This window comes from Thermobia domestica, chromosome 1 (genome assembly GCF_964235325.1).
Source record: "Thermobia domestica chromosome 1, izTheDome1.hap1.1, whole genome shotgun sequence".
Lineage (NCBI taxonomy): Eukaryota > Metazoa > Arthropoda > Insecta > Zygentoma > Lepismatidae > Thermobia > Thermobia domestica.
In genome coordinates this window covers 344,776,988-344,794,020 of record NC_137454.1, presented here as the reverse complement: position 1 = coordinate 344,794,020, position 17,033 = coordinate 344,776,988, and the positions used below count along the sequence as shown (strand labels likewise).

At 36.0% G+C, this 17,033-nt stretch overlaps 1 protein-coding gene across 1 annotated transcript in view; it reads left to right on the top strand.

Moving 5' to 3' along the window:
* Positions 1 to 2,341: 2,341 nt before the first annotated feature.
* Positions 2,342 to 17,033, top strand: part of LOC145668070 (uncharacterized) — a 34,521-nt gene continuing 19,829 nt past the window's right edge. The window contains exon 1 of the mRNA XM_081735581.1: positions 2,342 to 2,911. Within this exon, the coding sequence (XP_081591707.1) occupies positions 2,419 to 2,911 (493 nt within the window). The 5' untranslated portion in view covers positions 2,342 to 2,418. The remainder of the gene's footprint in view (positions 2,912 to 17,033) is intronic.

The window sequence follows — 17,033 nt, the reverse complement described above, 5'->3', positions numbered from 1 at the left end:
GATGATATACAACACGAGACAGAACTACTCAATAGAAATAGAAAATCTTTCCGAGACGAGACATCAATGTAACTATATCTTTTCTAGACAGCCTCAACTCTTGTGTGGTAAGCAATAGGCCGGTAGCCAGCCCAAAAATGTAAGTGGAGGGGGGAGGCGGTAGAAGTTAGGGGTGCCCGATCCAACCATTTGCAAGCCTATCGTGAAAATTTTAGGGGGTCAATAAAAATTTTGATGGGCCGGCCCCTCTAGACCCCCGTGGATGCGGGCCTGGTAAGCAATCCTAGATTGAACATCGCAAGATGTATCATCTTAAATTTATCTCCGTATTGAAAGCAAAGAGTAGAAGCTTACCATTTTTGTTTTCAACAGTGATCACTATAAAATGAAAACGATAGCAGACAGCAAGAAGCATTTTTTTTTTTTTTTTTTTGGTATGGATTTAGTGTTGTAAAAAAAGATTTCCTCATTTGCGTCCTTATCTCTCTATTGAAAACAGAAATGAAAGAAATATCCGAAATCAGAGACCTCGAAAGAAGCATGCTAAAAACTCGCCTAAGTCCGTTCGATAATTATTCAGTGCTTCGATGTAATGTTAATCAAAAATCTTATTCTTACAGTATAAAGGTGAGTTTGCTAAACCATTAGAACCGATGGTAAGATGATCAATTCTATTATCGTATGGTGAAGGAGAGAACATTGAAAACTGGAGAATGGTTCCTAGAGGGAAGTGATAGAGAAGAAAGTTTGTTGAAGACAACAGATAAATAGGAACTGAATAATTATGATATACTTTTCTCATCCACAAGCCTCATATTTACAATGTACTTGAATTTCTGGAAACAAGAAATGCTAGAAATTGTTGTCAAGTTGATAGAACAGATACTTCCACACATTACTTCTTTTTTCTGTTTGCAACGATAGAAGTCGTAAGAATTTCTTCACTGTTTATATTTATCTAAACAAAAATTGGAAGTTTCAAGGAAGGCTGCTAAAGGTAGTCGTAGAAGGGTGCTGAGTTCAGTATTGTCGAGTTCTGTATAATATTGCAGAACCCAGTAAGATATTTTCATTATGAGATATCGAAGCAAATATATCCAGATTCTGAGGCGTCCAAGCAAATTTGGGGATTGAGAAAAGTGGTCTTTTAACCCTTCCATGGATAAACTCCTGTGGACATCCTCTAGCTACAAGTCTAGTATGTAGTAGTCAATGCTCTTTCATAGCCAAATGACTATCGTTCATACATTTTATGCTCGCGTTCTCAGATTCAAACTTCAGTTAGCACACTAGCCTCAGATATAAACCCGAATAACTATTCAGACATTACTTTAAGTAGTGATCCTATGCCACACACCACTGGTGCTCAAAAAGTACGTAGCGCGGTGGCTCAGTGGTAGAGCGTTAACCTCCGGTGCTTGGGGTCCCTGGTTCGATCCCAGCTCGCGCCGTGTGGACTTTGTGGTGGACAAACACCGTGCTCGTGGGTTTTCTCGGGGTTCTCCCACTTTCTTCATTCCACCATATCACTCATTTCTCATAATCACCGTCTCCTTTAGTCTAACCGGCATAACCGTGGGACGTTAAACTTAAAGATTTCATTTCATTTCAAAAAGTACGTAAAATTCAAATTAATCAACCAAGAAATTATAGTATTATCTGTTGAGATCCGCACCATTGCTGACATATCCCCATGTAATGTGTTTGTTATTTATTGTGCTTTAGAAAGAAAATAAATAAATAAACATGTTCTTGTTTGTCATTGGAAAACGTGCTAAAACAAACAAACCAAAAAAAAAAGTATGTCACTCTTTCAAACCAAGTCATTGGAAAGACAGTACAGAAGAATTTTAATGATCGAAAAAATAAGGAATTACTGTCTAAAGTTGCGTGTTCACGCGCACAATTTCTAGATGTAACAACGATTGTTACATGAAGTTTTTTTAAAAAAAGTACAGAATTCCAAAATACCTCAAAAAAGCTTCTATGACATATCATTTGATTTAATCAACACATCAACGAGCTTGTGGCACATGGATTGTAAGCATTTGTGTGTATATATATAATAAGGACATAGTTAGCGAATATGGTCCGCCTACTTATTACATACACAACATATACTACTTCCGATAATTAAAGGAAGGGAAAAACGATAAGACAAAGTGTACCAGTTTGCTACAGAAAATATATAGAATTATATATATAGTTTCCGAACCACACGCGAGTTAACTACCTTTTGATGCCTTGAAACACATCACACTCCAGAAACTGCGTGAGGTCATGTGTGACATGATAAAATAAGGTCTGTGCTCCCTCAAGCATCACAGTTCCTACCAGAAATTTTCCCAGTCGAAGTCATTTTTATTGAAGTGTTAGTTGGTGGTAGTTTCTGCCGACTCAACGGAACCGAAGGAAGAAATGCGTTATTCAACTTTCTTTCTGGTTTCCTTAATCGCTGTTAGCACCACAACATCTCAGCCGCAAAATGCTGCAACAATCCAGCGAACACTGGATGAATCCGAGACTGAAGATAATAACAGCAAAGAGCAACAAACGATGAAAAAGAGTTTATTTGATTGTATAGCGGATGATGATTATTCTTGTGTTCAAGTGACTGTTTTAAATAATTTTAACAAAATTTTACAACAGAAATCGCTAGAACTTTTGGATGGTGTTTTTGTAGAAACTAGACCAAGTGATGATGCTAATGAGGACGTTAGTAGCAACACTGAAGGACGTGCAATGGACAGCGAAGAGTCAGTGGTTTATACTGCAAACAGGTTATTGCGAGATCTAATTGTGAAAATTGAGCTTCTTCCCGGTTTAATGGCAAGAATTTCCCGTGGAAGGAAGGTGAATCGAGTGCTTGATTTAGTACTTGAAGTAGAAGACAGAAGGGTGTCCAGAAATGGTAAGCGTATGTTAGTGTTTCTACGTATAATAGAACTTCTCTTTGATCTTTTGTTTTTGTTTATTTTTTTTTATTTACCATTGAACGACGATAGGGGTGGGGAGAATGTATGGCAATCGTGAAAAAAAGAAAATTTAATTCGAGATTTCAACGAATTAACATATTCCATGGCCACTACACTCCTAAACAAAGCTATTTTTCGTTGTCCGTCCGTTTGTCCAAATATAGGTTCGCTCAACCCAGATCAGCGTTTAGCAACCGCTGTGTCGCGACACATTGTTGTGTCGCGAGATTTTTAATGTCTTTGGAAAGAAACACTGGACACAAAAATGTAATTTCAATAACACGAATTTTTGTTTACTTCCCGATTAAAGGCACAAGAATTATATAATTTTAAACAATTAATACACCTGCACCGGGCGCGTTTCTGCGTATTCTGTAATTTTTAAAATGGATTAATTTACAATTAACGCGATTAATTTAGAGCTCCTCCGTGGCTAAGCGGTTAGCGTACGCGCCTTTGGCTTGAGAGTCCCTGGTTCGATTCCCGCCTGGAGCTCATGTGGTTCGGATTCCACGTTAATCAGTAGGTCCACGTCTCATATAGCCTCGCTGAGGAACGGGACGTTAAACTCAACTCAACAACAACAAGCGATTAATTTACAAATACAATTTTTATGTTTCCTTTTTTCTTTTCCAGCTAGGAAAAGAATTACATGCAAGAGTGTCGCAAAAGTTTGAAACGTACTTTGGCGTGCTCAAAGGGGAAAAAAAAAGTTAAGAAACGCTGACTTACACCATGAGCGCCGATTTCGGTGGTGCCCAAGGGCCCGGCTTCCCTTTAGTTTGTTTCGGAATAAGTATTTGTATTAAAATTCTCATTGATGTCTTGTTAGATAATATCTGACAAACCTAGATGCCAAACGCCAACAGAAGTTATACAGAAACCGTGGTCACTGAGCTAGCGGTTATGCAATTTAGCACATCCCGACCTAATTTTAAACTTTACTTTAATTTAGAAAAAACGCCCCTTTTTAAAAAATTGTTTTGTACTTCAAAAACTGAGGATGGGTCAATGAAGCGTGAAAACAGAAAAATAATGTGAATGTCTCGAAAACTTCTCTAACGACTTTGTTTATATTTAATCTAATTAATGAATGTTTCAATAACAACTCCATAATTTGATGTAAGTCGATATTTTTTCTTCTTCTAGAAAAAGTCCAGGAGGGCGAGTTTAGTTTTGAAAATTTTTTCCGACGAACCTTCTGAAAAAATTATTAAGGCAATTTAGTTCATTTTTCGCAAATACATTTTTCGAAATGAGTTATAATTTTTACCTTTAAAATAGTTTTTTTACAGAGAATTTTTGTAAGATGTTTTTTTTTAAATCCATTCATATTTCTTTAATAGCACTACAGTGTAATGTAAGTAATTTCTCATAAAAAAAACACAAATGGTTAATTTACGGTTGGGCTGAGTTTCTTTTTTTCGAACACATTTCTTAAATACAACTAATAGCCTCCTCACTAGTCTAATGATTAGCTCAAGGGCTTTTCCGTGGGGTCCCGGATTCGATTCCAGGGAAATCCACGAAATTTCAACTTATTATTGTAATTTGGAAATGAAATGAAATTAAATCTTTAATATCCCACTATTATGCCCTTATGCTAAGGGAAACGATGATTTAGACAAGAGAATGATAATGGAAGAATTGGTAGAATGGGAAAATGGGAGGAAACGGGAGTGCCTCGAGAAAACCCACGGACATAAGGTCGTCCAACCAAACTTACTTGGCCAGGGATGGAACCAGGGACCCCATATACCAGAGGCAAGCACTCTACCACTGAGCCACCGTGCTTTTTCTGGTGATTCAGATTTCACTTTCAACTATACACCTGAGTCTCATGAAAACTCCGTGTTGAAAATTGTCGAAAACGAAAACGGAATCTCTTATCAACCAAAAAATGTACTTACGAATATTTCATTAATAATGTTACATAATCATTTTTCATGGAAAAGTCTACAAAGCGTTCTTTAGTGTAGGTGGAAGTTTTCAAAAAAAAAAAAAAAAAAAAAAATTAATGATATATGACTGGTCAAATTTTAGAAACAAATTTTTCAGTATTATACCTAATATTGTGTAGTTTAATTCTCATAAGAAATCCATAATTGGATTTCTTGGGGATGAAATTTTCTTTTTTTGACAATTTTCTGAAATATGGCTCATATTAATCCCATGAAAAAAAATGAGAAGTATGATTTATTCGGGGGGCGGGTGTGAGTTTTCTAAGGTCGAAATTTTCCTAAAAAGCTACAATTTTTGTTCATATTTCATACAGAAATATCTTAGTAATAACCAGAACATGATGACTTAATTTTGTGCAATTACATGTACATTTTGTTTGTGAAATCTACAATACACATTAATATATAGTTAGAATAAATGTGTCCAAATATTACGCACATAGGACTGTATATACAGGACTTCCAGATTTTCAAATTGGAAAACCGGAATATCATACGAAATTAAACAGTATAATGCACTTGTATTTTGCTGAATAATCAGCAAATAATCAGAACTAATTAAATAACAGATCAACACTTACCAAAAATTGAATAATAAAAGAGTAGATTATTCCTATCAGTTGAATCGATAACTAATTAGAAGTAGGAATATCCTTTTTGATCCATGCACCCAATTCCTTCACTCTGCAAGGGTTGTATTTGTACATTTCCTTAGTGTAGCACCGCAAGAAGAAATCACAGGGAGTGAGATCTGAGTTTCTTGCTGGCTATTCGTGAGGTTCACACCGTCCAAGCGAACGTCCAGGAAACTTCTGATCCAACCACTTACCAACAATTACTGGTGCATCATGCCTTCAATGTTTTTCCATTCCGATACTGTAGACTGCATGTATTGTTGAAACATCTAAAGGTAGCAGTCGGGTTATATTTTATCATACAGAAGATATGGGTCAATGAGTCTTGTAGCCGTCATTCCGCACCACATGGTCACTTTGGGATGAGTTTCATTATCCCAACAGTCATTTCAGGATCATTATCACGTGATGTCCAGTAACGGAAGTTATGAAGATTGACAAAACTCCCAACATGGAATACTGCCTCTTTACTCTATAAGATATGTTAAACAGTTGTGGTCAATCTTTGTGGCAAGCCAGCGTCAATTCCTCGAATTCTATACTTCGGTCACAGTCCTCGAATTTCAACTCTGATACGTAATAGGGTTTCCATGGACGAAAAGTGAGTTTCTCAATGCAAAACCACGCGTATTGCATGTCTTGATAATCTACTTTCAAGAGTTCTCTGGCGTGTTCCTTTTTTCGGGTTGCGGGTAAACGTTTCTTGAACTTTTGCCACATTTATCTCCGACTGTTATGTGGAGGGTGACCAAATCTTGTTACGTCTTTAAGAAGTAAGAAAAGAACTCTGTGTTTCAGTTCTGGCATTCTCTCTGTGACAGTCTCTAAACAAAGTGTACCATTCGCCCCATACACTGTGCGCCACCATCTCTGCACTAAATTAATTGATTTCCACATTTCATAAACCACAGTGATCTGAGCTCGCTCATAAACGCATAGACAGTCCGCTATGTTTGTTTATATTGACCAACGATTAAACTAAGTGAAGCAGCCAATCTGAAATCTTAATAAATACTTTGTGTTATGGCACTGTTTTCAACATAAAATCGTAATAATATAGCTTTTACAGAATATTAAAAATACCCAGTTATTTTTCACCAATCCAGTATATTAAATATGGTGGTCCTTTAATGAAAAAGGTTGAGAATTCCTGCAATAAAATAATGTGTTAAAAAGTGCAACACAAATATTTTTAACAAATAAACTTTAAAGCAAAGGAATTTGATCACTATTTTAAGCGTTGTGCAACAACATCCACATCATGTTGACATCACACCATGCAATGTCTTGCTAAATGTGTACGTGTAGGCCCTGGAAACATGTTGCCAGGCTTTACTGTAATGCTTTATGTTACTTGTCTATCTCATCCTTAAGCTCTGCATATCAATGCAATTTACCGAAATTGAATAAGTTATTGAGCAGGCGGTGCTTCTAATGTGATGGAGAAGGGCATCTGTTATGCTCAAGATTATCTTGAATAATGTTCTACGCACCTGTCAAAATTTTCCAGATTTAATCACAGCGTGATTGGCAGCCTATATGAATATTTGCTTTGTCCTTCATAAACTCCATGTAAAAATAATAAGTTATTACATATATTTAGGAAAAAAATGTTTAAAGTGTTTGTTCTGTTGAGACATGTCTTGTTAGTTAATTAAAGAGGGAAAATGTTGATGTAGAAGGAGTAAAAAAAATGAACAACATGTAATTAAAATCGGTAATTTATTTTTATGTATATTCTGCTTTTAAAAGCAAATTTCAGTGAAAAATTTTAAAATGTAGGTCAGTGCTCTTCAACATTTCCCTTTGGTCACACCCTGTTCGCTTAATTTTTCATGACGCCCATTCATTCATTTTTCTTGAGATATTAGAGCTCCCTCGTGGCTAAGCGGTTAGTGTACATGCTGGGAGTTAAGATCCCACCTTAAGCTATAGGTCCACGTCTCATATAGCCTCGCTGCTGAAAGCAAGTTAAACTGATCTCACATCACACACATCTCCTGATATAAGACACTTTGGTATATTATACCTTACACTACAATAATGAAACCTATATACAGGGTGTTTCAAAACAACACCGGCAACGTTTCTGAGGTGATTTCTGACACCAAGATAAGACTAAAAGTATAGACCAACCTGGGTGCACAAATGCTTTCTTTTGAAGTTATAGGCTGCCGAAAACATTAAAAAAAATTAACTTTAAAGGTCCATAGCTCCAAAACTATTGGACCTACCGTAGTCGGGTCAAGACTTTATTTAGGAACTAGTACGTGCGCTATCCAAAAATACATGTTCCAGACTCCTAAGGTACTCATGCAACGTTTTTTATAGAGGGAGTTTGGCTATAAGCACATAATTTGAAGTACTCGCCAACTACTTCTATAAAAATTGTTGCGGAAGTGGCGCAGGATTGGGAAACTTGAATACTTTTATAGCCCATATATACTACTAGTTTCTTAGTGAAGTTTTGATCCGACTACGGTAGGTCCCATAGTATGAAGCTATGGACCTATACAGTTCATTTTTTCATGTTTTTCACCGACAGCCTACAACTCCGAAATGACGATTTCTGCACACAGATTGGTCTATACATTTTGTCGGGATACGGACAAAACCTTGCGGCCGAAACATCGCCGCCCAAAATCTCGCGGGCCAAAAACCTCGCGTGGCCAAAACCTCTCCGCCCAAAATCTCACGTGGCCAAAACCTTGCCACGCAAAACCTCGTAGGCTAATATCTCGCCTGGTCAAAACCTCGCGGATCAAAATCTCGTTTGGCCAAAACCTTGCGGAATGAAACCTTTCCTTAAAATTTACCCAATGAGTTTCTTAATATGCAATTCCATATTACATATAATAATAATAATAATAATAATAATAATAATAATAATAATAATAATAATAATAATAATAATAATAATAATAAGAAGAAGAAGAAGAAGAAGAAGAAGAAGAAGATACAAAATAACGTGTGCATGGGCTTTCTCGGGGTATTCCCATTTCCTCTAACTTTCTTCATTCCATCGTTTCCTTCATCCTAATTCTTGATCCTTTCATAAATATTATTCAATCTTGTTAGAATTTACTAAGGTCACCGTCAAAGTGAAATGAAAATAATCTCAGGCTAAAACCGCATATATGTTGAAAATTTGATCGAGACCAGTCGGGTGGTTCAAGAGTCATTCAGTCACAAACGCAGCCACTTTCAGTTTTATGTATTTATATGTGTCTATTCCTTTTCGTCAAAGTGGAATTATAAGAAAACATCCCAGGCTCCAACCTGATCTTTGTGACAAATTAGATCGAGATTGGTCTCGTGATTCAAGAGTTATTAAGTTTTATTATTTTTTATATATATATCTCCCCCTCCCCTTCGTTGCGCCGTCAAAGTAAAATTATAAAGTACATCCTAGTCCCGAACCTCATCCATGTTGAAGATTTCATCGAGATCGATAGGGTGGCTCAAGAGGTATGATGTCAGAAAAATACTCATTTTCATTTTTATATGGGATAGATTTTCAAAGCAAGCGTTAGAATTTTTCTTCTCATTATGTTAATGCAATTATGTGTTATTACAAAATATATACATATAGAAATATATAGAGCATTCTACATTGAAGAAATTATCCTGACGACGTTTTATACTGACGACATTTCTTCCCAGGCGAGATAACATCCCGCGTAGTTTAGACCAGGCGAGGCAAGATTCTGTGTCCTGAGATTATGACCGCAAGATTTTAGCCAGGCGAGATTTTGGTATGACGAGATTTTGGGACGCGAGGTTTGGACAAGGCGAGGTTTTGGTCCGCGAGGTTTTATACCCAAACTCTTTTTGTCTTATCACGGTGTCAGGAATCACCTCCCAAACGTAGTCGATGTTGTTTTCAAACAACCTATATATATACTCACACAAAATTAAAGAAATCGAAATCTCTATCACGTATTTAATGTGCTGAGTGTGTTTTACCGCAAGTTTTTCCGTTTAAAAATCATTAAGAAAAATCACATGAACCCTTCATACTATTATATGCTACACCAAAGTTGAAAAACTCTTACCTAGACACTGTTCAAACATAATAAACCGAATGTGCTTTACCTACCTTCCCCTCTTATAAAATTTACCAAATCCTGCTTAGCTTTGGTCTAGCACCATATAAACCTTTGGTGAACTCGTGTTCCGGTCTCGATGTACATGACATTTCGTGTTGTCCATTGATTTATTTGGAGAAGTATTCTACTTAAAAAGAAAAAAACTTCACAGACTTTTTTAATACTTCGATATTACAGATTTCTTCATCAAGTCTAGCTAAATGGTGCAAGTTTTGTCAAAATGTGTTTGTATTATATAGGGAATTAATGAACCAGATTTTATACATGTAAATGGTAAGAGGTGATTGTTCACATCAAAATAAGAAAAAAAAGTTCGTATACATCTGTAAGGAAAAGTGCATACCATCGGAGCTTGGGCCATCTAAAAGACTGGACATACACTTCGAAACACGCGTTACATTGAGCGGAGGAACACTGAAGATAAGTCATACATATACAAACGAAAAACTTATATTTCACCAATATGTAATGGGTGCACTGAGAAAAATCCGTTATCTGGACAGAAATATATTGTGCAAATATACGGAAGCCATATGTTTACTACGGAAATATGTACGGAGCATACATTATCCAAATGCTATATACGTATTGCCTTTATTTTCGCTTAGATGTTACATCATGCTGCTGCAGGACGACTGAAATCTAACAGTCTTCCATATACGTATGTTACATAAGTCAGCTGTATATTATTACATCCAAGGGCGCCCATGATGTGGTTTCCAGGGGGGGGGCAATATTACCGAGGTTTCAAATATAGTTTCAAATTTTGCTATAACTAATGTAAAAATTCTATTGGGCTTTCGATATTCCCAAGTACGATTTACTCTTAGGGGGGCGAGCGCCCCACCTTGCCCCCTCCCGTTGGGCGCCCTTGATTACATCCATCTGTATATGAGATTCTTATCGTCTACATACAGTCATATGGAAAGTACCGGTACATGTAGATGGGACACACAATACGAACAGTGTTATAAAACATACGTTTTCAGTTATAGTCTACGTTCGCTGCAAGATGTTATATAAGTAGTACTTACATATAATCGTATAGGTGTCCAAAAACTACAGGATTTATGCATGTAACCTTCGTTTTTACGTATTCCACATACTGTATTTTTCCCTGTGTGAAAAGATTCCTCACAAGGGAATTCCAGGCATGCTCGGAACTGAAGGTGAGTCTAAAGTGTATATCTCTTGACAATAGTGACTCTTGAAAGCATGAATCTTGACAGTAGTGACTCTTGAAAGCATGAATCTTGACAGTAGTGACTCTTGAAAGCATGACTCTTGACAATAATGAACACCAATGTAATGGAGGGAAGTCGAAAGCTATGACCAACCAGCTCCGTTTTTTCTTATGTTCGAAATAGAGCCTGTTACGATGTATTTTGACACTCTTTTGTACGGATCTATTTCTGGAACTATGTACTTTTCCCAACAGAAGCATAGGAACTAGTATTGTCCATGAGCCGAGAAGTAAGGTTTTCTAGTCTCGTCTCGATTCTCGGAAAGTTTTTCTCGCATCGTCTCATTTTCTAAAATTTGTGTATATAATTTATGCCCTAACTTTTTTCTATTCTTAATTTCATCTAGAATTTAACAGAATCCCTCCGCGTTACGAGAGACTCTTAAAGGGTGTAATATAAGCCTAAGAATATTTAAACCGTATTTGTTATTGAAATATATTAGGTGATGATTTTCGTAGCTTTAAATTTTGATAAATGCTCTTCATTTTGTATGTACAATCATTTTATCAATTTAATCGTGTAACACTAAAACAGCGCTTGAGATTCAAGACCTAAATAAACTAGTGTTCCCCACGAGACTTAAGAAGAAATTTTTCTTGTCTTTTCTGGATTCTTGTCTTGAAAACGTACTTATTGTCTTGGCTCTTGTCACGTTTTCGAGACAAGACGAGAAATTTCTCGTCCCATGCGTAACATTTATAGAAGCTTCTTTTTCCTTAGTTTGATGTGAGAAATTATTTTCCACAGTTTATAGGTCTCATTTCATTAACATCCTGTATATAAATTCGATAGATAAATTAAAAAAAAAGATATATATAAATTCTATCATTTGATAGGTAAATTACATCATTTGGAAATTATATTATTTGGAAACTATATATCAAAGAATTTAATTTTCATAGAGAGAGGACTTCTTTAATAGATTTGGAGAAGAATATTAGTTAAATAAAATCATTAATAATAATTAGCGGCATTCAGAGAGAATTCGTTAATCAAGTGTTAGTCATGGGATTTGTTAGTGTCGTATTAGTTCTATACTAAAGGGGCACTTTTTGGTACTGTATTTAATGGTATTCAGAGTCTGTTTGGAGTTCAACTAATAAGGTGATTTGGGTATGATTAACTTATATAACCCCAATACATCTAGTGAGAAAAATAAATACGGCAGCTACGGAAATCTAGACGTTCGCATGTGTAGTCTGTAAAAACGAAAATAGGTAAAATGAAATACGAAATTCGAAATGTGTTATAAGTAGTTACGAAATCGGATTGTAAGTAACTTATTAGTCTCTGAGAGATGTACTTATGGTAGGAATAAGTAGAAGCCTATTATTACTAACGAATATGTTTTAATTATAAGAGAAGATGATTTGTTGATCAGTTGCATGTATCCCTCAGAAAACTGGGAATTTTCTGCTCATTTCTCACTGTTCACTTTAAAAAATAATTCTGCTACTGTAGAGGACTGGTTACTTCAAAGTTAATTCACCCGATGAGGTGAAAGGAAAGAAGGAAAGAAAGAAAGGTAATTAATTGCCTTTGTATTCTCGTATATTTACTGTGGCTAAACCAGGGTACCCTCTACTTTAAATTAATTAGTAACATGTGATTAACTTAGTCAACTACTACGTGCTAATCAGAGATTCTAAATGTACTTCTGATAACCATGCGTTAGTCAAATTCTTAGTATGGCGCTAAGCATACTTCAAAACCACTCTGCATAAATACTAATATTAATTTCAAAAGAAATGAGAATATAAATTTATGAATGGACTAGAAAATAAAGTAATAACGCCCTTAATCTAAACGGCTTTTATTATTTCCTCCTTAATACTAGGGCAAACTAAGTATAAGCTACTCTTTAGTTTAATGTTTTACGATTTTGCTCTGTAGACAAAGATCTATGATAACTATAAAACAATGTCAATGAAACAGTATAGAGAATGTAAGTACTGGGAATAGATTGGAAATCTCGAAGAAAATCCACGGATACGATTTTATCTGCAAAAGCTCATATGACCTAGAGACTCAACATACTGGAAGATCCTTTCACGAAAGTCGCTATACCATTAAGATCCTTGCCCTCATTTATATGTTGCCTATTGAACATTTTTTTTTTCTTCTGTGAAAGTTCACGAGAAGTTTAGTAATCGAAACTTAGCTTCATCACAGATACTGTTATAAAACGAAATGCATTTTTCACACAAGTAACTCATCAAGTGATGCAATAATGTGCATCCAGGTAAAACATGCAAATAAATTATATTTCCAGTTTGCAGCTTGGTATGTGTCACGTATATCACCATATCTTCACAAATACATTTTCATTGTACAAGTACCGTGCATTTGAATCTGATTAAAATTTATAATTGTTTTAGTCATTATTAATTATATAGGCTTCGCTGGTGAGCATTTATTTGAATTTTATCTTCATTTTATGCACCTTAAGTACTTCCTTGTGTCACAGGGAAAAAAATAAAAATCACAATATATTACCCAGAAAAATGCATAAAAATTTCCTTCGTTCCACTTTGTTTTATTTCCCTTAATAAATTTAATGTATATTATTTTTAATGTTAGCAAGAAACATCAAGATTTTCAGTCTTTGGTTTAAGTCAAATTCAGGCTCGTCTGATATTAATTTTTTTTAAAAAATGTACATAAACCATAATTGATACAATTTCTTACTGATTATATACAAAAGGTCATCTCAGGTATATGGTAACTTACTCGATCGTTAGCATGCGTAAACAACACGCCAGAGAAGTTGTTGCAAATAATTGAAAAGTGTTGTGTGCTGACTTGCAGGGAGGATGACTGTTGTGTGTACGAATAGTCATGTGTCGCCGAAAATTACCTTTTGAAAGAACTACATTTTTATCCCTTTCCATTATTAATTATATACGACAAGTTAAAATGATAGACCCGATTTTAGATTTTTTTTTCTGCGAAATCTAATGTGCATATGTTATTATGAGATATGGACTATGAAAAATAAACTATCAAAGTTTTCTTCAAACATATCACAAGTATTCTATGTGAGTACCTAGTGTAACACGGCACACATCAAGCTCATAGTCTATCTCCTGCCAAAAGTTTTGTAGCATGTTGTGGTCAATGGCTGGTGTTATGAGGGCATGGAGGTCATCCAATGTTGATGGACTAATAAATTGCCTTCCGCGTAAGTGGGTCTCTCCGATATTTGGTACTGAAATGCCATTGTACACTAATCACAGACTTATTTACATGATCATCAAGCACATAGAAAGATCTCTATTCTCCAGTTAAAATCATTTTCCTTAACTGCTCGCCGCTAACTCTTAGCCGTAGAAAGTGGAAACTAAATTTTGAAAGTTAATCTTCCGAAGCACGTGCTCAGAATAACATATATCGTATTTATCCATGTATGCCGCGCACCTTTTCTGTACAAAAACGAAGTCAAAAAACAGGGTGCGCGGCATACACGAGGAAATGTAGAATTGACTGAGCTACCAAGCATTTAAAATCACGGGGAATTTTTATTAACCTAATACTGGAATATTGTGAGTAATTTTACAAGAGTAGAAAAGTTTTAATATAAAACGACAAGTTAGAGCTCATCTTTCCTCTTTGCATCAACCGGCCTTTCAAGAACCACTTGCGGCAACTGTACACTGAATGGATGGTGACTGCAGTACACGAAACAACGCCAACTGGCCGAATTAAGAAACCTGCACTTCGCCTTTTGTGCGAATGGATTATTGAAGCATGGAATTCAATTCCAGAGGATCTTGTCGTCCGCAGCTTTAAAAAATGCTGCATTTCCAATGCCAGAGATGGGAGCGAAGACTTTCTTCAGTCCGATGGTGGTACGTGCTCAGCTCCTCGGGAGACGACGGCAACGAAGAAAGCTAGACACGAGAGTGATTTCTGTTAATAATCACAGTATTGTTGGATTGTCTCTGTGTATAACGATTTTAATGATTAATGATTAATGATACATTGTACCGTTTTTCTGAGAAAATTGATATGCGCTGCTTACACAGGTTTTTTCAATTTTAACGTTCCAGAAATTGGGGGTGCGCGGCTTACACGGGGGCGCGGCATACACGCGTAAATACGGTACTTATTAGATTTTACAGATTTCATTGCTTAAATTGAGTCCTTCATATTCACTTGCTCTGTAATTATTGCCAAACAAGTAAAATTTTATGACAGAAGATTCCTGTGTGTCAAAGAGAATGGTAAAACGCCCATGTAAAATCGCAACAAAGCAGCACTACTATGATTGTAGGACTCTCCAATAATCAGTAGCATAATTATGATCGGAGACCTAGGTGATCCTTCGATGTCATGCAAAAAAATGCGTTTCTTGGTGTGACATGAGAATCCAGCATCTCAAATAATTATAGCAAGGATAATACAACAAATTACAATAAATCACATAAATATTCAAGTTTATATTTGTAAAGAAGCAGAAGTCTCGACTTAATATGCTCCGTGCTTCACATAAATGGAGAGAATGTCGAATAGTTGAAAGCTGAACGAACATAATCTTGCTCGGGACATGTGTAAGTTGGTAGTAATTCTGGACGAAGCACGGTTGTACCTGTCGCACTGGGATTAAAAGGGAGCTATAATGACAAATTTACGTTACGTAGAGTGGATAAAAAATAAAATCAATGCAAGTTATTTGGAGCCACTATTGTGCCATGATATTCCGTCCCTATTCAGCATCGACACATCTCGTGTTGTCATTCATCAGGGCCAGGGTTGCCACACTCGGGACTCGCGATGATGCCAAACACGGGTCTGAATTATGCTAGATTTTTGTAAGTTATGCCAGATTTTCAAATTATATTTCCTAACTAATTTTAAAGATCCGCCCCTATTTATCTTCATTATTTTAATGAAGTGTATTAACTGTATTCATGTACAAAGCTAATATGACGCTGTCAGGAATGATGGTAAATGGCACGTTATAGGGGAAGATGGTCGAATTTATATTTTATGAATGGATAACATTTTAAGAAATATATACACAACATGCCGCTTCCGACACAGCCCTGAAGCATTTCTTTTAATGTATTACTAGCTGTCCCCAGACGCTCAAATTTCAAGTTGTAAATTGAAAGGGACAGAAACATTCCAGATAACCACACATTCAGGTGTCAGTTGACAGTAATAAAACTATAGGTAAGTAAATATGTTTTGTAGAATCACGTTTGCTATTTTTGAACATTTGCGTTTGCTCTGAATTCAACAAAAAACTACAATCGCAGAAATACTGACTGGTTTTATTGCTCCAACCAGGGCCGCCCACAAGGGGGATGTATGGCACAAGCTGCGCCATTGAGAAAAATTTTGGGGGGGATTTTACTCTACTTTCGAACTAGCAATTTTACTGTCGGAATAGCATTAAAACACGATCTTGAAGCTAATTTTCAAAAATTTTCCGGGGTGAACCCCCGTACCCCCTGCTTCGATACTCGATGAATGAAGTACCGCGCAAGTAGCCGTATGAAAGGAAAGGTTGATTCGTTTTAAGAGAGAAGGGTCGCCCACAGGAGGGATGAATGGCGCAAGTTGTGCCATCGAGAAAAAAATTGGGGGATAAAAAAATGGGGAAGAATTTTACTCTAATGTCGAATAAGTAATTTTGCTGTCGTCAGAATAACATTGGAACACGATGCGTTTTTTTTTTTTTTTAATCTCGAGAATGAATCCCCCTACCCCCTCCTTAGAAACTCTATGAATGAAGTACCGCGCAAGTTGCTATATGAAAGGATGGGCTGGTCGGTTTATCGCTTTCTGTAGGTAATTTACCCATTTTCTGCTGGGAGCATTTATTTATTTCTTATTTATACTATGTACGACACTTAATAAGTAATGCTGTTCAATTGCTACATGATGTATAATAAATGAATTAATGATAATATTTTGTATAGTTTTCTGTTTGTGCGATTACATTTTCCACTTAATTAAAAAGAAGAGAAATCACAAAAATGAGCGCCAAGTTCTGGTGAACAACAGTTACAAACACTCAAGGAATCACTTTCAAATTTAGATTTGAAACTTGCCTATGTTGTCTGTTGAAAACTATAAAGTAGTTTGACATAATTGTGAGCTA